The following is a 25,588-nucleotide window of genomic DNA, read 5'->3' on the forward strand; positions in this document are numbered from 1 at the left end:
AGAAAGTTCAGGGAGAAGGAGCAGGGTTCTCAGCATCAGGGAGGGAGTAAGAGGGACTGAGAGAGTGAGGGACTGAGATAGGAGCGACTAAGAGAGAGACTGAGTGTGAGGGAGAGGCTGAGGCTCTGAGGGAGATAGTGAGTGAGAGGGTCTGAGGGAGTGAGGGGGAGGGTGTAGGTCTGAGGTTGTGGTAAGGTGAGGGGGGATTTGAGGGTGTGAGGGTTCGACGGGTGAGGAAGTGGAGTGTTTGAGAGGTTGAACTTTAGAGCGTTTTGGAGTTTGAGGGAGTGAAAGTGTAGCTGGGTATCCTTGTGGGAGCTCAGCCTCCTCTGCTTTCCCCTACTTCCTCTCACCCTCTCCCTGTCCTCACCATGCCAAGCCAGTGCAGGTTATTGGTGAGGAATGCGGCGCAGCTGGTGCAGGTCAGTGACAGTGGGGCCCAGTACCTGGGCAAGGCCGAGATGCAGAGACCGGTCGTGATCACTGGGGCCAGCATTGTCATCAACAGGTAAGAGCTTGTTCACATTCACCCTCCCCTCACATGCACACCCCATTGCACACACACACACACTCAATCCCTTGCACACACTCACATCACTTTACACACCCTCAAACTCCTTGCGCATGTGCGCACACACACACACATTCTCTCAACCCCTCGCACACACTTTCACTCCACACACACACATCTCTTGCACTCACACAATTTCTTCACATACACACACACTCACATTCCCCTTGCACACACTCATACCACACACACACACACACACAACCTCTATCACACTCAATATCCCTCTCACACAAAACCCATTCACACACACCCCTCTCACACTCACACTCCCCCTCACTTTCACACATCCCTTCTCTCAGACTCACACCTGTCTCATTCACATGTATACACCCATCTCACACTCACAAACCCTTCTCACACACATCCCTCTGACACTCACACTCAATACCTCTTTCACACATAACCCACTTACACACACACCTGACACACCCCCCTCATACGCACATGTTCCTCTCACAAACACACCTGTCAAATTACACTCGATACCCCTTTCACACACAACCCACCCACAGTCACACATCCCTGTCTCACATACCCTCATACTCTCTCTCTCTCTCAGTGAGTGATGGTAGTTTTCTAATCTAATTTTTCAGAGAGGGTCTGATTGAGGCCGTGGGGCCAAATGAACTGATCCAATCCAAGTATACAGGAGTTACATTTGACCAAGAAATCGACGCTTGTGGGATGTGTGTGCTGCCAGGTTAGTCACTCAGGGTAATCATATTCAATATTAACTTCACAGTGATGACACCTTCACATTCAAGAGTTTTTTTGTGCTATTTTCTTTTTCTCTTCTAGGTTTGGTCGATGCTCACACTCATCCGGTGTGGGCTGGAGACAGAGTTCATGAATTTGCAATGAAGGTAAGTTCATGGAGGAGAAGAAAGAACAGAAAGTGCAACTCAAACCGGGTCACAGGACCCAAATGAGAGCACAGGGCCTAAATGAAAGCACAGACTTCAATCCAGAGTACTGGGTTAAAACCAGAGTACAGGGCCCAAACCAGAGCACAGTGCCTGAAGCAGAGCACAGGCCTGAACCAGAGCACGGGGCCTAAACCAGAGCACAGGCCTGAACCAGAGCACAGGGCCTAAACCAGAGCACAGTGCCTGAACCAGAGCACGGGGCCTAAACCAGAGCACATGCCATAAACTGGAGCGCAAGCCCCAAACCAGAGGACAGGCCCCAAACCAGAGCACAAGCCTGAACTAGAACACTGAGTTAAAACCAGAGCACAAGGCCTAAATCAGAGCACAGTCTCCAAACCAGAGCACAGGCTCCAAACCAGAGCACAAGCCTGAACTAGAACACTGGGTCAAAACCAGAGCACAAGGCCTAAATCAGAGCACAGTCTCCAAACCAGAGCACAGGCTCCAAACCAGAGCACAGGCTGCAAACCAGAGCACAGAGCCTGAACCAGAGCACTGGGTTAAATGCAGAACACAGGGCCCAAATCAGAACACAGGGCCAAACCAAATTACAGGGCTCAAAACAGAACACGAGCTTTGAAACAAAGCATGGTGTCCTTTCCAGAACATGGTTTAGGTTTGATTTACTGCCTTAGGCCTGATTTGCTGGGTTAGGCCTGATTTGCTGGGTTAGGCCTCTTTTGCTGGGTTAGGCCTGTTTTGTTGGGTTAGGCCCATTTAGTTGGGTAACTGGTTTAGCTGTGCCACATCAATGAGAAAGGACAGCAACCATCACTGGCCAAAGTTCAAAGTTCATCTCAAAGATGCTGTGACTTAATGGGAATTGGGACTGTGCTACCATCTGTGAGCCACAGCTTTGAGCATGTCTGTGCAAGAGTCATATCGTACTCAAAATGTGAACTTTGTTTCTCTCTCCGTTGACGCTGCCAGACCTCCTGACATTGTCCACCATCTTAATTTCAGATTTCCTGCATCTGCAGTATTTTGTCTTCATTATGCTAATACCTAGTGAATTGAAAATGATGGTTGCATTAACTTGCTTTCAATTTACACACTAGCTGGCGGGAGCATCCTATATGGAGATTCACAGAGCTGGAGGAGGAATACATTTCACTGTCGAACACACGAGGAAGGCGTCAGAGGAGGAGCTCTTTGAAAAATTGAGAGGGCGGCTGTGGCGTATGGTCAGAACAGGGACCACACTGGTGGAGTGCAAGACAGGCTATGGCTTGAACTTGGAAACCGAGACCAAAATGCTGCGGGTGATTGAACGAGCCCGAAGGGAACTCGATATCAGCATCTCCTCCACATACTGCGGTGCTCATTCTGTGCCGAGGTAAATGTGCCATCTTGGTTTACTTGAAGCCAATCATTATATTTCCCACCTACAGTTGGTCTGCATAATGTGTGCAGTACTGCTATTGGATGAGAAATTGATTATTGAACTGTCTTTGGTTCCAGTTATAATATAACATACATAACAATATAACAAATAAGATATAATAAACAGATCAATTCCGATCCTCATGTGAAGGTAAACCAGAGTGGAAGGGCTGAATGGCCTATAGAAATATAAAAGGTAGGAACAGAAGTAGGCCATTCCACCCCTGAATCCTGCTCTACATTAAATTTCCTGATCAATATCCTGATCCCACCCCTCCTATATCCTTTCATCCTTTTAGGTACAAAAAAACTATATCTACCTTCTTTTTGAAAACACAATGTTTAGCCTCAACCACTTTCTGTGGTAATGAATTCCACGGGCTCCCCACTCCCTGGGTGAAGAAATTTCTCCTTATCTCAGTCCTTAAAGGTTTATCCCTTTACTTTGAACTATGATCCCTGGTTCAGAATTCAACCACCATTGGGAATATCCTTCCTGCTTCTAACCTCCTCCTGTTCCTGTGTAATACATGTCAGCACGTCCTGATGAGGTGATATGATGTGTTAGGAATGAAGGTACTTTCTCCCTCCTTTTTGATCTGTGATTATTAGTCCCACTTCCAGGCTGGGATCTTTACAGGAACATTTAGAATTTTTTGCCATGTGATTTATTTATGGAGTCAGAAAGCAGTTACTGAGTCACAGAGATCCCCAGCTCAGAAAAAAAGGCCCTTCGGCCCATCATATCCAAGTAGATCAAAGACAACTACCTAACATTCTAATCCCATTTTCCAGCACATGGCCTCTAGCCCGAATGCCTTGGCATTGCAAGTGCACACCCAAATATTTCTTCAATGTTGTGAAGGTTTCTGTCTCTATCACCCTTACAGGCAGTGAGTTCCCAATTCAAACACCCTCACATCTCCTCTAAACCTCCTGCCCCTTACCTTAAGATCTATGTCCCCGGTCATTGGCCCCTGTGTTTTGTAACATGATACACATGACAATATATGAATCAAATCAAGCACAGATGGCAAAGATAACAAGTCACTTTCTAACTAATCATAACTTCGACATTCAACCATGTGGGCGAAAATCTGGAACAAGCCATTCAGCCCCTTGAACCTGATCTGCCATTTGATAAGATCACAAGTGATCCGACATGATCATGAGATGACTATGAGATTTAATGCGGCAGTGACTTTAAGTTTAAAATGTCGAAGCACATTGGACTGTAATGAAAGTAACTGTGATGTCTGCACACCAGAGGGAAGACCCCAGCGGAAACAGTGGATGATATCATTAGAGTTCAACTCCCCAAACTGAAGGGGATGATGGCAAACGGTGAATTTCACATCGATAACATTGATGTGTTCTGTGAAAAGGGAGTCTTTGACCTGGATTCCACCAGAGCTATATTACAGGCTGGCAAAGAGATGAAACTCCAGATTAATTTTCATGGTGATGAGCTCTATCCAATGCATGCAGCAGAGGTAAGGTTTGGATATTCAATGGAGGTCAGTAGTAACATGGATGTTATAGTCCAAAACGTGAATTGCAGATTTGTTTTAGTGCAGGAGAAATTTATATGTCATCAAATCAGTAAGGTTCAATGCGATAGTGGTTAATCTGTTCCAGCAATTGAAACAAATCAAGCATCCAAATAATTGATCAAACTGAGATTAATTAGTAAAATTAATATTATAAAATGTGGCCCTCACAGATCAATCAAAATTGGACATCAAACCACAGAAAGAAATTTAAGACCAAGTGATAAAAAGTGAGTGACTGAGGTCAGTTTGAAGGAGAATGTTACAGGAGGAAAGAGAGACTGAGGGACTGAGAGGTTCAGGAAAAGGAATGCCAGAAGTTGGAGCTTAGATAGCTGGCAGAGGTTCAGTGGGAAACACGAGGGCTGGACAGGAGGCCTAAACTGGAAGGCAGCAGCGATCTCAGAGAGTTATGGTGCTGGAGAAAGAAAAACGATCGGGAGTCGGCAAATCAGGCCTTCAGGTCCCCTCTGTCATTGAACATGATCAGGCATGATCTTACCCTGGTGTCAATCCCACTCTACTCCCTGCTCCCCATAGCCCTTTATCCTGTCTTTCATCAGAATCATATCTATTTCTTTCTTGAATCAATTGATTGATTCTGCCCCCAGTGCATTCTGCATTCCACAGATTCACAACCCACTGAGAGAAGTAGTTTCTCCTCACCTCAGTTTTGAACTTACTTCCTCTCACTCTACATCTATGACCTTTTGTTCAAGACTGTCCCATAAGGGGGAATCATCTGTTCAATGTCTACTTTACCAATTCCCTTAAGCATTTTACTTACCTCCCTCAGACCCTCCCTCATTCTTCTGAACTCCAGCAAATACAAGCCCAAACTATTCAATCGCTCCTTGTATGACGGCCCTTTCATTTCTGGATTCAATCTGATGAACATCTTCTGAACTACCTTCAGTGCCACCACATCCTTCCTCAAGTAAGGAAACCCAAAATTGGGCATAGTGTTCCAGGTGTGGTCTCACAATCCTTCCAATGTTGTTCCACCATCTTCCATAAAATCCAACTCATCCCAAGTCCGAACTCTCAAGGAGTTCCAATCTCTCGTTTCTCACTGGTCACCCTGATGCACATTATCTCCTCACTCAACACCTCCTTAAATTGTGTTAATGGCAAATTGCATTTTGAAATATCCTCCTCAAATCCTCCCATGTCCTTGTTGGTAAATTTTCTGCTCCTACATATTTGTATCAACATTTCTTTACTTTTATAATCCAGTCTTTTTGCAATAAAATCCATTTGCCTTTCCTATGATGTGCTGCACTGCAGACCTACTTTCTGTGATTCATGCAGGTTTTTACATAATGCCTTTGTGATCTACGGATGTCCCAAATTCTTCACAATCCAGTGAAGAACTTTCAACTGAGTCATTGTCATGATGTTAGAGCAGAAAATTTACCAACAAGGACATGGGAGGATTTGAGGAGGATATTTCAAAATGCAATTTGCCATTAACACAATTTAAGGAGGTGTTAAGCGAGGAGATAATGTGCATCAGGGTGACCAGTGAGAAACGAGAGATTGGAACTCCTTGGGAGTTTAGGCTTGGGATGAGTTGGATTCTATGGAAGATGGTGGAACAACATTGGAATAATTGAATCTGGTACAGATTGGGTGAGTTGAATGGCCTACTTCTGTTCTTACATCTTAGGTCTAGAGAAACCAAAGCTGCAGCTGTTGGGGCAAGCAGTACTGGAGAGGTGAACAGAGATGGTTTTGGGAATGATGTGGGTAGGAGCACAATGTGGAGTCAGACAGGAGTCTGGGGTTCTGAACAATTTGGGTCAGACTGTACGAAGTGGCCAGTCAGGAGAACATGATCCACAGTCAGTGAACAGAGTCTACAACAGGGTCTTCCTAATAACCAATTGGAAAAAACTCACTCCTCCAACACCGAATATCAGTCAAATAAAAGGGTGCCAATTTAAGACTGAGATGAGGAGGAATTTCTTCTCTCAGAGAGTTGAGAATCTTTGGCAGTCCTTGTCACAGAGAACTGTGGGGGCAGAGTCCCTGTGTATATTTAAGCTTGAGATAGATTCTTGATCAGTTGGGGAATCAAGAGTTACATGAGGAAAGTGGATGTGAGGAATGTTGGATCAGCCATGATCCTGTTGAATGGTGGAGCAGATTTGATGGGTCAAACAGCCTATTGCTGTTGCTTTGGTTGTATGGTCTCAATCAGAGAGAGCGGGAGGTATGAGAGAGAGATGGTGATGGGGTGGAGCTGCACAGCAGAAACACATGGAAACTGATGCTATGTTTGCTGATGCTTTTAGAGAGAGAAAGAAATATAGAGAGAGTGGCTGGAAGATAAGATACAGGAGAGAACAGCCAATATATAGGTATACGATGAACCAAGCAAAAAGTAAAGCATATTGTTCTATCCAATAAAAGAATAAGAAGCTTCTAGAATAACATACATATCTCTCTTGAAATCTTTAAGTTCCCTGTACAAGGGAGAGTCAAAGGGAATATCTTGCATCATAAAAGATACCCATGAGGAAGGTCATGAGCTAACAGCAGCCATTCCTCCCACACTGCCAGACCCTACTTCAGACTAGTCTCTTCCTTCTTTATTGAAGGAGATTCTCCATGATGCTTGTTTAAAAAGGGGAGTCGGGTTAACACTGGGAATTATAGGCCAGTGAGCCTTACTTTAGTTGTGGATAAGATGTTGGAAAAGGTTATAAGAGAAAGGAATTATAATAACCCGGAGGGGAATAGTTTGATTAGGGATAGTCAACAAGGTTTTGTGAAGGGTAGGTCATACCTCACTAACCTTATTTGAGAAACTGACAAAACAAGTGGATAAAGGTAAAGTGGTTGGTATGGTGTATATGGACCTCAGTAAGGTGTGTGATAAGGTTCCACATGATAGGCTATTTGCACAAAATATGGAGACATGGGATTGAGGGTGATTTAACTGTTTGGATCAGAAATTAGCTAGCTGAAAGTTGGTGGTTGCTGGGAAATGTTCATCCTGGAGTTCAGTTACCAGTGGTGTGCTGCAAGGATCTGTTTTGGGGCCACTACTGTTTGTCATTTTTATAAATGATCTGGATGTGGGCATAGAGAGATGGGGTTAGTAAATTTGCGGATGACACAGGTAGGCAGAGTTGTGGATAATGCTGAAGGATGTTGCAGGTTACAGAAGGACATAGATAAGATGCAGAGCTGGGCTGAGAAGAAGTGGCAAATGGAGTTTAATGAGGGAAAGTGTGAGGTAGTTCATTTCAGAAGAAGTAACACAAATGCAGAATACTGGGTTAATGTTAAAATTCTTGGCAGTGTAGATGAACAGAGAGATCTCGGTGTTCAGGTGCATAAATCCCTGGAAGTTGCCAGCCAGGTTGGTAGGGTTGTTAAGAAGGCATTTGGTGTGTTGACATTTATTGGTAGGGGGACTGAGTTTCGGAGCCACGGGATCATGCTTCAGCTGTACAAGACACTGGTAAGGCTGCACCTGGAGTATTGCGCATAGTTCTGGTCACCGCATTATAGGAAGGATTTAGATTAGATTAGACTTACAGTGTGGAAACAGGCCCTTCGGCCCAACAAGTCCACACCGACCCGCCGAAGCGAAACCCACCCATACCCCTACATTACCCCTTACCTAACACTACGGGCAATTTTAGCATGGCCAAATCACCTGACCCGCACATCTTTGGACTGTGGGAGGAAACCGGAGAACCCGGAGGAAACCCACGCAGACACGGGGAGAACGTGCAAACTCCACACAGTCAGTCGCCTGAGTCGGGAATTGAACCCGGGTCTTCAGACGCTGTGAGGCAGCAGTGCTAACCACTGTGGAAGCTTTGGAAAGAATTCAGAGGAGATTTACTAGGATGTTGTCTGCTATGGAAGGAAGGTCTTATGGGGAAAGGCTGAGGGAACTGAGACTGTTTTCATTGGAGAGAAGAAGATTGAGAGGTGACTTAATTGAGACGTATAAGATAATCAGAGGGTTAGATAGGGTGGACAGGGAGAGCCTTTTTCCTTGGATGGTGAAGGCTAACATGAAAGGATATATGAGGGGTGATAGATTTAGGACAGATATCAGGAGTAGTTTCTTTACTCAGAGTAGTTGGGGTGTGGAATGGCCTGCCTACAACAATAGTAGACTCACTGACATTAGGGGCATTTAAGTGGGTATTGGATATACACATGGATAATAATGGAATGGTGTAGGTTAGATGGGCATCAGATTAATTTCACAGGTCAGCACAACATCGAGGGCCGAAGGGCCTGTACTGTGCTCTAATGTTTTATATTCTATGTTCTATTCTGGGATGGCCACTTTGGAGGATGGTGTTGGTGCGCAGTGCAACTTTATTAAGGTTCATTCATACAAAAGGTGGCCTTATGAACGCATCAGAAACTTTCCTTCAATAATTTGCAATTTACAATTTCAAGAAAGGTTTTTGGTGACTGACAGCCACATTCGGGCTTCTATTCTTCTTGAGGTCCTTAGGGTTTGTGTTCACTTGACCTTCTGCTGCTGTGACTATTTTCAGTGATGGTGCTGTGAGTTAATGAGGCTGGGGATTCCTGATGCAGGATGGTTTGTAACTAATACATTTGACTTCCTCTTCATAGCTTGGTGCTGAACTTGGTGCTCTCGCAATAAGTCACTTGGAAGAAGTGAGTGATGCTGGGATTGCTGCTATGGCAACTGCAAAATCGTGCGCCGTGCTTCTTCCAAGTACTGCTTACATATTGAGGTATTGTGTATCTAAATGAACTGGGGAATAGAGTGATCGATAAGTACAGATTCACAAATCATTAAAAATCCAATGGCAGATTAACAAGGGGATAAGAAGGGAAGTAAAACAGGGGAGGTAATTTCTGTAGGAGTAGAATTGAAAACTTACACATATCTTACAGAAGTAGTTGGCACTTGGTAATAGAATCAGCACAGACTGGTTAGGTTGAGGCGAGACCTGATTTAAGTCTATAAAGTTATGAGATGCATAGATAGGGTTGACGGTCAGAATCTTTTTCCCAGAGTTGAAATATCTAAGACTAAGCACCATGCAATTAAGGTGAGAGAGGAAAGTTCAAAGGAGATGTGAGGGAAGGGTTTTTTTTAACACAGAGAGTGATAGGAATCTGGAACACGCTGTCAGGGCTGATGGTGGAGGCAGATACAATAGGGGCATTTAAGAAACTTTGAGATAAGCACACCAATATGCAAGGAATGGAGGGATATGGACCAAGGGCAGGCAGAAGGGATTAGTTTAATTTGGCATTATGTTTGGCATGACATCATGGGCTGAGGGGCCCATTCCTGCGCTGTACAGTTCTGTGTTGTATATGCACTCTGCGTGATGTAAGCTTGTTTTTTGACTGAGAGCATTACCACAGCTCACTGAGCTACATTCCTCTGCTTCTGGTAGTGTTTGTGTGAGATAATAATTTATCAGGAGTTTAAGAGTGCATGGGTTATAGGTGAGCTAGTCAGTCAATATTTGTCTTTGTAGTAAACAGATTTTGCTAACGTTGGCTATTTCTGGGGCTTTGATAAGTATTAAATACCAACCAGAGAGTAATGCTCTGTCAGGGTAAAGCTCACTGACCTTACAGTTCCATGTGGAAACTCCAAGTTTGTTTTGTGTGATTTTTTTTACTGTTAATAAGTAGTCATCTGAAATACTTCGGCCCCACAATGGAGGAGTTTTGCAACAGAACTGTTCAATTGATGGGATTAGTGAGAGGTCACTTAACTGCTATGGTGTGCACCAGAAAGGGTATGGCTCCATCACCCTAGCCCACAGTCATAAAACCTGCAACCCCTAGAATCCCACTCAGCCCAATTGAATGCTCAGAGTCCCAAAGTCTTCAGCATGTTTCCCAGGCCTGGTGGCCCACCTGTACACAGACAACAACTCACCAGAACGAAGGACCCGATACCCAGCATAAGCAAAACCAATATAGTGTACAAAATCCCATGCAAGGACTTCATAAAACACTACATAGGACAAACAGGAAGGCAGCTAATGATCCACATCCATGAACATCAACTAGCCACGAAACGACATGACCACCTATCCCTAGTAGCCACACACGCAGATGACAAGCAACATGAATTCAACTGGGACAACACTACTGTTATAGGACAAGCCAAACAGAGAACAGTCAGGGAATTCCTAGAGGCATGGCACTCATCCACAGATTCAATCAATAAGCACATCGACCTGGACCCAATTTACCGACCACTGCAACGGACAGCTGGAACTGACAACCAGAAACGGCAGATTCAAACCACGATAAATGCCGGAGAAAGATCACAGAAGCGCTTCACAGGAGGGTCCCAAGCACTGAGGATGTCACCTAGACAGGGGACGAAACATCTGCAATACAAATTCCCAGCTCGGCGAACAGAACCACAACAACGAGCACCCGAGCTACAAATCATCTCACAAACTTTGAACTACATGTGACTCCAGACCCACAGCAAAATGTGGTTGACTCTTAACTGCCCACTAAAAACACGTCTCAGTTAAAGGACAATTAACGATGGATAACAAATACTCGCTTTGCTGATGATGCCCACGTCCCATGAATTTCAAAACAAATTGTCTTAAGCTCCAGCTTTAGAGTTGCACTAGGAGCAGTATAATGACTCAATGCATATGTCTGCAATTTTGGGAGATATTTTATGCATTTACTGCAAAGTAGTTCTTGTCTATACAGGTTGATAATGACGTCATCCTGGTACAATATCAGCATTTCATTTCCAAGTGCTACATAAACTCACGTAGACAGTTGACATGACAAGCTTCAAGATAGTGGAGGAATGAAGGATGCTGAGACTAGGCGACATCTCCTGACAGTGTGCACACTGGACTTCTCTCCCTGCACCAACAGACTCTTATTACGGACATGAAGCCAGAATGGGCAAATGGAGTTGAGGCAGAGATTGGCGATAGTTTGAACAAGGAACACCTTTGAGGCATTGAGTGGCCATTTCCTGTTCCCGTGTTTTATCACTGAGTGAAAAAGTTGTGGCAATGTTTCGGTAAATCACTATCTGATTTCACACAGTGCCCATTCCCTTTAGCCATCAATAAACCATCACTAATTCACCATCGTCAAGTTGTGACCACTTGTAGTCATTGGGTAAAGTGAGGAGTAAAGGGTTGGTGGCACAGTCAACTCAATGCCTCAAAGATGCTTCTACAGCTGATCTCTGCCTCAACTCCATTCATCCATCCAGGCTTCATATCCTTAACAAGAGTTTAACATTATTTTGATGTGTTTCCATTAGAACCTTCATTGGATGCCACGGTGACTCATTGGTTAGCATTGCTGCCTGACAGTGCCAGGGACTCAGGTTCAATTTCATCCTTGAGTGACTGTCTGTGTGGAGTTTGTACATTCTCCCTGTGTCTGCAAGGGTTTCCTCTGAATGCTAGTTTCCTCTCACAATCCAAAGATGTGCGGTTAGGTGGATTGACCATGGGAAATGTGGGGTTGACCATGGGAAATGTGGGGTTACAGGAATAGGGTGGGGGTAGGTGGGATGCTCTTTGGAGGGTCAGTGTGGATATAATGGGCCAAATGGCCTGCTTCCACACTGTAGAGGTTCTATGATTTGTCAACATTTACAATGGGACCTGCCTATTTAAACATGTCACATGGACAGGACCACACTAAGCAGATAAATTAGTCTTTACTGAAAGTGGATATAGGACCAAAGCCGGGATATATCTATGATCTCTGTGTGCAGCAGAATCTAGGTATTAATATCTAATAAATAGGGATACGGTGATGTCTAAGCCTGAATGACTTTGGCATTTCCTCAATCAGTCTGTAAATAACCCAAACTCATGATGTGGCAACAACATTCACAATGAAAGAGGAACGGGCTTTGACTAATCCAAGAAAACAGTGGCACAATGCAGAAAAAAATGTCACTGCATTGATCAATATGATACAACAACAACTTGCATTTGTAAACAGCCTTTGATCAGGTGAAACATTCACAGCGATTTGTATACCGAGCTAGGGAAGGCAATATTAGGAGGGATGACCAAACGTCTCTTTGGGAGTAGATTTAAGGAGGACCCTGGAAGAGAAGGGGGAGTGTGTTGAGACAAAAAGCTTTCAGGGAGGGAAGTTCAACACTCACTGACACCAATGGTGGGGTGAAAGGGTGGCAGACTGCAGTCAGAGAATACTGGAGTGGACATTAGAGTTTTATTGGTAAACGATTTAAAGTTTATGCAGTATAAAATTACGCTGATAATTACATTTCTAAAACGTTTCCAGGCTTAAAACACCACGAGCCCGAGACATGCTTGATGCTGGAGTGATTGTTGCTCTTGGTAGTGACTTTAATCCCAATGCATACTGTTGTTCGATGGTAAGCAAATCCATTCTGTCATTGTTTGATCCAGTGCCTCTGGAAGAAAAGGAACGATGTATTTGGTGGAGAGGACAGTTGAGCTCATTGCTTTGATCTGGAGCCTTTGAAATTAAAGATCCCTTATTTATCCAGCTTTCTTTTACAACATTGGGGAAGTATTTGTGTACTTTTGAAGTGTACTCAAATGCCAAACAGACAATTTTCACAAGCAAAAAGCTTTCTGAAAATGCAAGTTGTTACAAACAACTCCCATGTGAAATTCTCCAAGTTAGAATATTTTCAGACAGAAATATTCCAAATCGTTAAGTTCCAGGGTGAGGAGGAATGGACTGAGTCCCACTGCTCCCTCACTTTGTGACAGTAAGGCTCGTTTTAAAAGGATTCCTCTGTTGTGAATGCCTTTTACCCAGACCAAATTATGTTTCAAAAAGAGTCAAATTAGCTGGGTTTTAGCTGAGTTTATTAGTTTCTACATGTGGAAAACATTAATATTATATAGGGAATATGATGGTCATGATGTGGAGGTGCCGGTGTTGGACTGGGGTGGACTAAGTCAGAAGCCACACAACACCGGGTTATAGTCCACCAGATTTAATTAAAATCACAAGCTTTCACAACGATGCTCTTTAATCAGGTGGAACTTCACCTGACGAAGGAGCAGCGCTCCAAAACCTTGTGATTTTAAATAAACCTGTTGGACTATAACTTGGTTTCGTGTGACTCCTGATATTGGGAAGAAGAAGTGGATCCAAAGAAAAAGTAAAATTTAAAGGTTATAAACAGATAATCTCTCTGGATAGTTCAGGAAAAGTAGACAGTGGAACATGGATAGCGGAACAGTTAAACAGCCATTTTTGGGATTTTCGTTTTTGCAGGTTAGTTGATATCCTTTTGACCTGTTTCCTTTTGATGGTAATTGGTTAGCAGCACACAGAGCAAGAGAACCCTTCTGTCTTTTGTTTCATTCTGACTGAGTTCCCACTTAATTGGCTTCTAGCATGTAGAGTGACAGATTCATAGATCAAAACATTTGAGATCCAGACAGTACAGCAGAGGTTCTTCAGCCCATCAAGTCTGTGTGCCACCAAGATGACATTAAATCTACACTTGACAGCACTTGGCCCATAGTCTTGAATGTTATGGCATTTCAGGTGCTCCTCCATGTAATTTTTAAAGGTTGTTAGGTTTCCCACTTCAACTACTCTCCCAAACAGTGCATTCCAGATTCACATCACCCTCCTGGATGAAAAAATAGTTTCCTCAAATCCTCTCTAAACCTTCACTTTAAAATTATATCCCTTTGTCATTGACCCCTGAACTAAGGGGAAGAGCTGCTTTCTATTCACCCTGTCCATGCCCCTCAGAATATTATACACCTCTCCCTCTCAGCCTTCTCTCTCCAAAGAAAACAACCCGAGTTTACACAGTCTCTCTTCACTGCTGAAATTTTCCATCCCAGGCAAAATCCTGGTGAAAGAAAACAGAGCTTGCTGGAGAAACTCAGCAGGTCTGGCAGCATGTGTGGAGTGAGAAACAGTCAATGTTTTGTGATCAGTGACCTTTTGTCATAACTGAGCATAGTCAGGAAAAGATGGTAGATATGCTGATGGTGGAGATGGGGTGGGAGGGAATAAAGGAGTGAGCAGAGGGGTGGAGATGGAGCCGAGAGAGAGAGAGAGAGACACAGAGAGAGAGAGAGAGAGAGAGAAGTAAAATGAGGCGGACAAGGACTAAACAAGGGAAGGGGTTTCTCCTGATTTCTCTGGCTGAATCCAGTGGTTGACTCAGACATGACTTACCTTTCTGCAGGTGAATCACACAGGCTTCTTGGTGTGGTGCTTTCTCTCAGTTTTTCCCTCTCCCAGGGGAGCTCAATTTGCCATGTTTACTTTCTATGCATGTTTTGGGGGTGAATTACACAGGACTTTTTCTGGAACAGGGGTTTATGGATCAGTTCCGAATCACCAGTCAATCTGGCTTCCTGCCTGGATCCAGTCACTTTCTATTCCTTGAGGTGTACCCTTATTGGGAGGGAATGGAGTGCTTAAACTCCTCTCTGAGAATTATTTTATTGAGATTTTTATAACTTGCTTCTGACATAAATGTCCATATGCAAGTCGGTCAAAAGCAAATTATTTTAAATGTTTTAAATTCCAGGTAAATCAGGTCAGGCCATTTCCTGAGGGATGGAAGTTTTGATGGTATTCCTTTGACACCAATTGATACGCATTTAAGATCGCTTTTTCTACTGCCATGTAATCAGTGACACTTTCCCCAGGCAAGAGGGGAGTAAACTTCATGAGTTTTCCCAGAAAGCTAAGGCAAATGTTGGACTGGCCACTGTAATACTGCTTAAAAGAAATATCTCTGTCTCCTCAAACCTAGAAATTAAACAAGCAAATGGGGATGTCTCCAGCCTGAAGTTTGAGTCAGTGGTCTAGGGTTCCTGCCCTTTAGCTCAAGCTGTTTTTCCTGAAGTTCTCTTTCTTCCCTCCTTGCTCTATTTTCCCTCTCCCACTTCTCTCTCTCTTTTCTCTCTTCTTTTTCCTGACATTTTCAATCCTGCTACTTTACCTCTAATCTCTCTACCGCCAGTGAATCCCCTTCAACACGCTGAGTTTCCACCTCTAATCTCTCAGCAACATTTCGAGATTTCCAGCTTTTGGTAGAGCTTGGAACAGTCTAATGCAATTTGGAATTAAAAGTTTTTAGAAGTCTTGGAGTTGTGATCCACCATCACAATTTCCTCCTATCCACGACCTGAGCAGCAATATCTGTTTCACACCTGCCCAGGTTCAGCTACGACTTCTACTGGTTGTGTGAGCTACCTTCAGGGGAATTATTTCAGGGGAATTCACAGCTCTAAGGAGAGTGAGGCCTTGTGCACTTTATGGATTGTTCATTGATGATTTTGCTTCTTTAATTTTCACTGGTCACGCTTGTTGTTGTAATTTCCCTGGTAGCCAATGATCATGCACCTGGCATGTGTCAACATGAAGATGTCGATGAACGAGAGTCTGGTAGCTGCCACCATCAATGCCGCTTATGCCCTGGGAAAATCCTACTCTCATGGCTCCCTGGAGGTAGGAAAGCAAGGCGATCTCCTCATCATTAACGCACCAAGGTATGTTGTAAGCAGAAACTTCCCTCATCCAAACCACTGGCTGGTAACAACATACAGCAAACTCTGCTTTAACTGGCACCTTGTCAGCTGGCACTCTCGATTAACCAGCACACAAAGTCCATTGCACTTCAGAAAGTTAAAAAAAATCACACAACGTCAAGTTAAAGTCCAACAGGTTTCAATTCCTGCAACCCATTCTAAAAGATGAAAAACTTAACAATGTTACGATATTACGATGTTGTGGGGATAACGGAGACATGGCTTCAAGTGGACAGGGCCTGGGAAATGAATATTCAAGGTTATATGTGCTATCGTAAGGACAGACTGATGGGCAGAGGGGTGGCATGGCCCTGTTGGTCAGGAATGATATTCAGTCTCTTGCGTGGAGGGACCTAGAATCAGGGGATGTAGAGTCAGGATGGATAGAACTGAGAAATTCTAAAGGTAGAGAGACCCTCATGGGAGTTATCTACAGGACCCCAAACAGTAGTCTGGATGTTGGGTGTAAGTTGAATAAGGAGCTGAAATTGGCCTGTCGCAAAGATATTACCATAGTTGTTATGGGAGATTTCAACATGCAGATAGAATGGGAGAATCAGGATGGTACTGGACCTCAAAAAAGGGAGTTTGTGGACTGCCTCCGAGATGGATTCTTAGAGCAGCTGGTGCTGGAGCCGACCAGGGAGAAGGCAATTCTGGATCTGGTGTTGTGCAACGAACCAGATTTGATCAGGGACCTCGAAGTGAAGGAGCCATTGGGAAGCAGTGACCATAATACAATAAGCTACAATCTGCAATCTGAGAGGGAGAGGGTACAATCGGAAGTGACCATATTTCTGTTGAATAAAGGGAACTATGGAGCTATGAGGGAGGAGCTGGCCAAAGTTCAATGGTGCAATACCTTAGCAGGGATGACAGTGGAGGAACAATAGCAGATATTTCTGTGTATAATGCAGAAGTTGCAGGATCAGTTCATTCCAAAAAGGAAGAAAGATCCTAAGAGGAGGCAGGGGTGGCCGTGGCTGACGAGGGAAGTTAAGAACATTTAAAGTCAAAAGAGAATAAGTATAACATAGCAAAGATAAGTGGGAAAACAGAGGACTGGGAAGCTTTTAAAGAACAACAGAGGATTACTAAGAAGGAAATACGCAGAGAAAAAAATGATGTTACGAAGGTAAACTGGCCAAAAATATAAAGGAGGATAGTAAAAGGATTTTTTAGGTATGTGAAAGGCAAAAAGAAGGTTAAGACTAAAATTGGGCCCTTGAAGACAGAAACAGGGGAATATATTACGAGGAACAAAGAAATGGTAGAAGAGTTGAATTGGTACTTCAGATCTGTGTTCACTGGGGAAGACACGAGCAATCTCCCTGTGGTAACAGTGACTGAAGGACCTGAACTGATGGGAATTTATATTTGCCAGGAATTGGTGTTGGAGAGACTGTTAGGTCTGAAGCTTGATAAGTCCCTGGGGCCTGATGGTCTACATCCCAGGGTACTGAAGGAGGTGGCTTGAGAAATTGTGGATGCGTTGGTGATTATTTTCCAGAGTTTGATAGATTCAGGATCAGTTTCTCTGGATTAGAGGGTGGCTAATCTTGTACCTTTTTAAGAAAGGAGGGAGAGAGAAAGCAGGGAATTATAGACCAGTTAGTCTGACTTCAGTGGTGGGAAAGATGTAATTATAAAGGATGAAATTAGGACACATCTGGATAGCAGTAACAGGATAGGTCAGAGTCAGCATGGATTTATGAAGGGGAAATCATGCTTGACTAATCTTCTGGATCTTTTTGAGGATGTAATTCTGAAGATGGACCTGTGGGTACCGCAGGGATCCGTGCTGGGACTGCAGCATTTTACAAAATACACTAATGATATAGATGATGGTATTAAAAGTAATATTAGCAAATTTGCTGATGATACAAAGCTGGGTGGCAGGGTGAGATGTGAGGAGGATGTTAGGAGATTACAGGGTGACCTGGACAGGTTAGGTGAGTGGGCAGATGCATGGCAGATGCAGTTTAATGTGGATAAATGTGTGGTAATCCACTTTGGTGGCAAGAACAGGAAGGCACATTACTACCTAAATGGAGTCAAGTTAGGTAAAGGGGCAGTACAACAAGATCTTGGTGTTCTTGTACATCAGTCAATGAAAGCAAGCATGCAGGTACAGCAGGTAGTGAAGAAAGTTAATCGTATGCTGGCCTTCATAACAAGAGGAATTAAGTATAGAAGCAAAGAGGTTCTTTTGCAGCTGTACAGGGCCCTGGCGAGACTGCACCTGGAATATTGTGTGCAGTTTTGGTCTCCAAATTTGAGGAAAGACATTCTGGCTATTAAGGGAGTGCAGCATATGTTCACAAGGTCGATTCCCAGAATGGTGGGACTACCTTACTATGAAAGATTGGAGCGACTGGGCTTGTATACGCTTAAGTTTAGAAGGTTGAGCGGGGATCTGATTGAGACGTATAAGATTATTAAAGGATTGGACACTCTGGAGGCAGGAAGCATGTTTCCGCTGATGGGTGAGTCCCAAACCAGAGGACACAGCTTAAAAATAAGGGATAGGCCATTTAGAACAGAGTTGAGGAGAAACTTCTTCACCCAGAGAATGATGGGTATGTGGAATGCTCTGCCCCAGAAGGCAGTGGAGGCTTTCAAGAAAGAGTTGGATAGAACTCTTAAGGATAGTGGGATCAAAGGTTATGGGGATAAGACAGGAACAGGATGCTGATTGAGAATGATCAGCCACGATCATAATGAATGGTGGTGCTGGCTCGAAAGGCCAAGTGGCCTATTCCTACACTTATTGTCTATTAACAGCAGTCTAGGTTTATTCAATATCTCGCATCAGTTGTAAGACACTATGATTTTTTGCTATAGATTCTATGTCCAATGATCCTACTCCATTGGTTACCTGATGAAGAAGCAGTGCTTGTTTGAAGCTTGTACTTCCAAATAAATCTGTTGGACTGTCACTTGGTATAGTGTGATTTTTAACTCTATCTGCCCCAATCCAACATCGGCACTCCCACGTCATGATTTCAAAAAGCAATCAGTTGAATGAGCCTGTGAGAAGGCTCTCTGTACTAATTTTTGTTTAAGGCAAAGTTACCTTATTGTTGAAGTAATTTATGCTGTAAATGAAGTATAATAGTGATGGTCATATACCCATCCAGATGCCTTTTAAATGTTGCAATTGTTGCCTCCACCACTTTCTCTGGCAGGTCATTCCATACAATACATTATGTTTCCATGACTTAGTGTGTTTTTTACATTGATTAGATGGAATCTTCCTTATCTGATTAACTAGCACACTGCTTTGTCCCATGGGTACCAATTAGTAAAAGGTTTACAAATCAGTGCAAAGAGTCACCTGACATTGAACTTTCTATTAAAGGGAAACATAACATTTTCTACTGTTAGAGTTAACGCTCCACCAACATCACATTTCAACTAGAACTGGTTTGTGTTCTGCTCTTCACTTCCCTTCTATTGAAATGGACTTTGAAACCCGAGCTTCTACCCCATGTAACAAATCTTTAATAGTTTTTAGAAATCAATTTGCTGAATGTTTGTTGCTGGACCCCCTCTGAAAGAAAAATTGCTTCACGTAAATGATCCGTGATAATGGTAGAATTATTATAGTCCAGAAGGAGGCCATTCAGCCCATAGTGCAACACTAGCACTTCAAATGAGCATCATTATCAAGTGCCAATCTCCTGCCTCCGCCCCCCCCACCCCTATCCCTGCACACTACAGCATCATGTAGTGTACAGCACAGAAACAGACCCTTCAGTCCGACTCGTCCATGCCGACCAGATATCCCAACCCAATCTCGTCCCATTTGCCAGCACCCGGTCCATATCCCTCCATACCCATCCAGATGCATTTTAATGTTGCAATTGTACCAGACTCCACCACTTCCTCTGTCAGGTCATTCCATACCTATACCACACTCTGTGTGAAAAAATTGCCCCTCAGGTCTCTTTTATATCTTTCCTCTCTCACCCTAAACCTATGCCCTCTAGTTCTGGACTCCCCCACCCCAGGGAAAAGACTTTGTCTATTTATCTTCTCCATGCCCCACACGATTTTGTAAACCTCTATAAGGTCACCCCAAACCTCCAATGCTCCAGTGAAAACAGCCCCAGCCTATTCAACCGCTCCTTTTAACTCAAATACTCCAACCCTGACAACATCCTTGCAAATCTTTTCTGAGTCCTTTCAAGTTTCACAACATCCTTCTGATAGAAAGGAGACCAGAACTGCACACAATATTCCAAAAGTGGTCGAACCAACATCCTGTACAGCCGCAACATGACCTCCCAACTCCTGTACTCAATAAAGGAAAACATACCAAATGTCTTCTTCACTATCCTATCTACCTGTTACTCTATTTTCTAGAAGCTATGAACCTGCACTCCAAGGTCTCTTTGTTCAGCAACACTCCCCTGGCCCCTACTTAAGGGTATAAGTCCTGCTAAGATTTGCTTTCCCAAAATGCAACACCTCGCATTTATCTAAATTAAAATCCATCTGCCACTCCTCAATTCATTGGTTCATCTGATCAAGATCCCATTGTACTCTGAGGTAACCATTTATTTGTAAAAAGCCTCTTGATTTTATTTAATCCTATTTACCAAAGCTATATCATGTCCTCTTTCTGCCCTCCTGATTTCGTTCTTAAGTATACTCCTACTGCCTTTATACTCTTCTAAGGATTCACTCAATCTCTGCAGTCTGTACCTGACATATACTTCTTTCTTTTTCTTAACCAAACCCTCAATTTCTCCAGTCATCCAATATTCCCTATACCTACCAGCCTTTCCTTTCACTCTGAAGTCATTTCTGAAGGCTTCACAATTTTCCAGCTGTCCCTTTACCTATGAACATCAGCATTTGAAAGCACCTGCCTAATACCTTCAAAATAAACCTTCCTCCAATTTAGAACTTCAACTTTTAGATCTGGTCTATCCTTTTTCCATCACTATTTTAAAATGAATAGAATTATGGTCACTGGCCCCAAAGTGCTCCCCTATTGACACCTCAGTTACCTGCCCTGCCTTCTTTCCCAAGAGTAGGTCAAGTTTTGCACCTTCTCTAGTAGGTACATCCACATACTGAATCAAAACATTTTCTTGTACATGCTTAACAAATTCCTCTCCATCTAAACCTTTCACACTTTGGCAGTCCCAGTCTATGTTTGGAAAGTTAAAATCCCCTATCATAACCACCCTATTATTCTTACAGATAACTGAAATCTTCTTACAATTTTCTCAATTTCCTGTTGACTATTAAGGGGTCTATAATACAAAAAGGTGATCATCCCTTTCTTATTTCTCAGTTCCACCCAAATAACTTCCCTGGATGTACTCTCAGGAATATCCTCCCTTAGTACAGCTGTAACACTATCCCTTGTCAAGAACATCACTCCCCCTCCTCTCTTGCCTCCCTTTCCTGTAGCATTTGTATCCTGGAATATTAAGCTGCCAATCCTGTCCATCCCTAAGCCACATTTTTTAAATTGCTATGATATCCCAGTCCCATGTTCCTAACCATGCCCTGAGTTCATCTGCCCTCCATGTTAGGCCTCTAGCATTGAAATAAATGCAGTTTAATTTAATGGGCCCACCTTGTTCTCTGCTTTGTCCCTGCCTGTTGGACTCGCTTCTTTTCTCAACTGTACCAGTCTCAGATTGATCCCTTTCCTCACTATTTCCCTGGGTCTCACGCAGTACTATCCCAGTAATTATCCAATGCCCTCTTGAATGCCTCACATTTCCCTAACACATTTCCAGGCAGTGCATTCTATATACTAAGTACTCACTGAGTTATTAACCTCACTTCACCTTGCTTCTTTTGCACATCATTTTAAATCCATGCTGTCTTGCTTTTGTTTCTTTGACAAGGAGGTACAGCTTCTCCCTACTGACTCTGTCCAGCCTGCTATCAAATCTCCACTCAACATTTTTCTCTCCAAAGAGAACAGTCCCAACATCTTCAATCTATCCTCAAAACCGATGGTTCTCATTCCTGGAACAATTATTCTATATTGCACTGAACTCTCTCCAATGCATTTACACCTTTCCTAGAATGTGATACCCATAACTGTACATAATGCTTCATCTGAGGTCTAATAAGTGTCTTTTGATAGTTTAGTTATCATCCAAGCCTGGATATTGCCCAGATCTTGTTGCATTTGAACATGGATTGCTTCAGTACCTGAAGAGTTGTGAATGGTGCTGAACGTTGTGCAATCATCGATGAACATCCCTACTCTTGACCATATGATGGATTGAAGGTCATTTATTGGAGTGTAATTATCTTCATCCTGAATTTCTACTTTGCTATCAAAGCTCTGTAATTCCCTTTCTAATTCTCTTTGCCTTTTTACCGTTGTTTCCTATTTAAGCTCACCCAAACCATTGGAGAGCTGCCAAGGTGGAACCTTGCATGATTTGATGTCAGATTCTGCTTTATAGTCACTCTCGTGTACTGTTTTGCCGTGTTTCTTTAAGTTATGGGTGCTATATAAATCAAAGTTGCTCCTGTTGTTACTTTGATTGTTTAAATTATTAGATAATCCAGATTTGAAAAGGAAAGCTCTCAATTGTGTTTTTTTTTAACATCTGTGTCATGGTTAGTGCGTAGCATGTCATATGGGAGACTGGGATTTAATTCACTGATGGCAGGGCTGTAATTTTGACAGTGGCTCAGTGGTTGGCACACCCCAGTCTGAGCCAGGAGATCATGGATTCAAGTCCCACTTTCGCTGTCAGAGCCCAATTTATAACGATGACATGAATTACTGACTTAATTTACACTGATGTAAAGTGTTGATCTCTCCCATTGTCTCAAACCACTTGAAAAAATGCTGTTTATACAAATGCCCATTCTGTAATCTTGTTTACAGACCCAGTGAGCAGTTAATTAATCGTTACTCATGATCTCTTCTCGAGGGCAATGTGAAGAGAGGAGGGAGAGGGGGGTCAATGGGGGAAAACTCTCTGCTGATGGGAGTCATATCTAGTGCAAAGGAAAATGATTGTGGTTGTTGGAAGTCAGTCAAAACAACTCCAGAACAACTCTGCAGGAGTTCCTCAGGGTCGTACTCAAGACCCAATCATCTTCAGCTGCTTTATCAATGATCTTCCCTCCATCATAAAGTCTACAAGTGGGCCTGTTCACTGATGACTGCACAATGTTCAGCACCACTCAGAACTCCCCAGATACTGGGGAGCAGTCCATGCCCAAATGCAATAAGATCTGGACAACATCCAGGCTTGGGCCAACAAGTAGCAAGTGACATTCACATCACAGAAATACTAGGCAATGACCATTTCCAAAACAGATCATTTAACTTCCATCCCCTGACAATCAATGGAGATGCCATCACTGAATTTCCACATTGTCAACATCCCGGGGTTACTATTGACCAGAAGCTCAAACAACTCATTTCCAATAGTATTGTGGGTTTATGGATTAATTAGATAAGGTTCCCTACAGAATGGAAACAGACCATTAGGCCAAACAAGCCCACACTGACTCTCCGAAGAATAATCCACCCAGATCCATTCCCCTACCCTATATTCCCCTTGACTAATGAACGTAACACTATGGGCAATTTAACATGGCTAATTCAGCTGACCTGCACATCTTTGGATAGTGGGAGGAAATCAGAACACCCAGAGGAAACCCATGCAGACATGGGGAGAATGTGCAAACTTCACACGGACAGTTACCTGAGGCAGGAATCAAACCTGGGTCCCTTGCTGTGACCCAACCACTGATGGTCACTGCATAAGGATAACAGCTGTTCAAGAAGACAGCTCACCACCACCTTCTCAATGGCAACTAGAGATGGGCAATAAATACTGGCTCCGCCAACAATACCCACATCCTGTGAATGAATTTTTAAAAAGCTAGGCATAGTTGGATGACAGTGGATGTGTGAAAGTAGTACAAGTGTGGCATATAATGACTGCAAATCTCCTGCAGGAATAGCTTACAAAATTCAGCAGCTACCAATGGTCCAGGAGAATAAACCAGTGCTTTAGTGGGGAACACTTCTGATTAATTAAGATGATTATGGATTCAAGTCTCAGTTTAGATTATCAAATAAATCAAGGCTGAAACTTCAGTGCAGTCCTCGGGGATTGCTTCAGATGAGACGTTAATCAAAGAGCTTTCCACCCTCTCAGGTGGATGTAAAAGACACCCTGGCATTATTCAGAAGGAATATTAAGTCTGTTGTCCTCACTCATATTTAACCCTCACTAGCACCAGAAAAATAAATTCTCTGCTCATTTTCATACCCATGTTGCTTGGGTGTCGTGTTTCCCATTTTATAGAAATAAATTATGTTCAAAGCATTTCCTTTGCTTTCAGATGCACAGGGTTCTATATAACTGCAAGTCTTTCTTTATAAGGAGTTGAAAAATCTACAACATACCAATGAATTTAGCTTGCTGTTTTTGCCCTTTTGGGGCAACCTTCATTACGTTTAATCTGCTAATTGTATACATCAACTGTGAGAAAGTGAGGACTGCAGATGCTGGAGATTAGAGCTGAAAAATGTGTTGCTGGAAAAGCACAGCAGGTCAGGCAGCATCCAAGGAGCAGGAGAATCGATGTTTCGGGCATGAGCCCTTCTTCAGGAATGAGTTCAGGAATCCTCATTCCTAAAGAAGGGCTCATGCCCGAAACGTCGATTCTCCTGCTCCTTGGATGCTGCCTGACCTGCTGCGCTTTTCCAGCAACACATTTTCAGCTCTAATTGTATACATCATCCTTTTTTGATCCAGGTGCTGTTCTCCTTTTTTTACACTTTGCTCCAACTTCTGCAAATGCAGTTGATGTTTCCAAGTTGAAGCCGGAATTAAGATTATTTTAGAAAGCTGCAGTGTGATTCATACATTGCCAAAGTAAATCCCTGTCTTTTGTTTTAAAGGTGGGAGCACTTGATTTATCAGTTTGGAGGTCATCAGGATCTAATCAAGTATGTCATTACCAAAGGAAAGATCGCATATGAAAATAAAAGCTGCCTGGATTATTAACAGTTCTGAGTCCAAATCCTCAGCTAAATGATGGTGAACTATTCTGCAGGAACTTCATCCAGAGTATGAGTAGCTAAAATAGATAGATCAGCAACTGATAGAACCCTTCCAGATCTTTTATTATTTCGTTTGTTATTTTTTATTCATTTTTGGTTTGGAGTCGTGAACTGAGAGCTGAGAACCAAAAATAATAGAACATAGAACATAGGAAAGTACAGCACAGAACAGGCCCCTAAGCCCACGTTGTTGTGCCAAGGATATTCCTAATCTAAAATAAAATAACTTAACCCCCCTATGCACCCCTCAATTCACTAATATCCAAGTGCATGTCCAGCAGTCGCTTAAACGTCTCTAACGGCTCTGCTTCCACCACAACTTCTGGCAACACATTCCATACGTTCACAACTCTCTCTGCATAAAGAATCTACCTCTGACGTTTCCTCTAACCTTCCCCCTGATATCTTAAAACTATGACCCCTCATGTCAGTCAACCCTGCCCTGGGGAAAAGTCTCTGGCTATTGACTCTATCTATGCCTCTCATTGCCTTGTACATCTCAATCAGGTCACCTCTCTTCCTCC

The 25,588-nt window shown here is 43.1% G+C and overlaps 1 protein-coding gene across 1 annotated transcript; it reads left to right on the top strand.

Annotated features, from left to right (window-relative positions):
• The first annotated feature begins 371 nt into the window (after window positions 1-371).
• amdhd1 (amidohydrolase domain containing 1) lies at window positions 372-25,008 on the top strand. The gene is made up of 9 exons (XM_060843276.1): window positions 372-508; window positions 1,168-1,274; window positions 1,373-1,437; window positions 2,562-2,839; window positions 4,154-4,379; window positions 9,054-9,178; window positions 12,729-12,822; window positions 15,789-15,949; window positions 24,903-25,008. The coding sequence occupies exons 1-9, from the start codon at window positions 372-374 to the stop codon at window positions 25,006-25,008; spliced, it is 1,299 nt and encodes a 432-aa protein (XP_060699259.1).
• The last annotated feature ends 580 nt before the right edge of the window (window positions 25,009-25,588 follow it).

This window comes from Hemiscyllium ocellatum, chromosome 23 (assembly GCF_020745735.1).
Source record: "Hemiscyllium ocellatum isolate sHemOce1 chromosome 23, sHemOce1.pat.X.cur, whole genome shotgun sequence".
In the NCBI taxonomy this organism is placed as follows: domain Eukaryota; kingdom Metazoa; phylum Chordata; class Chondrichthyes; order Orectolobiformes; family Hemiscylliidae; genus Hemiscyllium; species Hemiscyllium ocellatum.

Coding starts and splice junctions, on each gene's coding strand:
- amdhd1 (XM_060843276.1), top strand. CDS start 372: ATGCCAAGCCAGTGCAGGTTATTGGTGAGGAATGCGGCGCAGCTGGTG. Junction 4,380..9,053: donor ATCCAATGCATGCAGCAGAG/GTAAGGTTTGGA, acceptor TCCTCTTCATAG/CTTGGTGCTGAACTTGGTGC. Junction 9,179..12,728: donor AGTACTGCTTACATATTGAG/GTATTGTGTATC, acceptor AAACGTTTCCAG/GCTTAAAACACCACGAGCCC.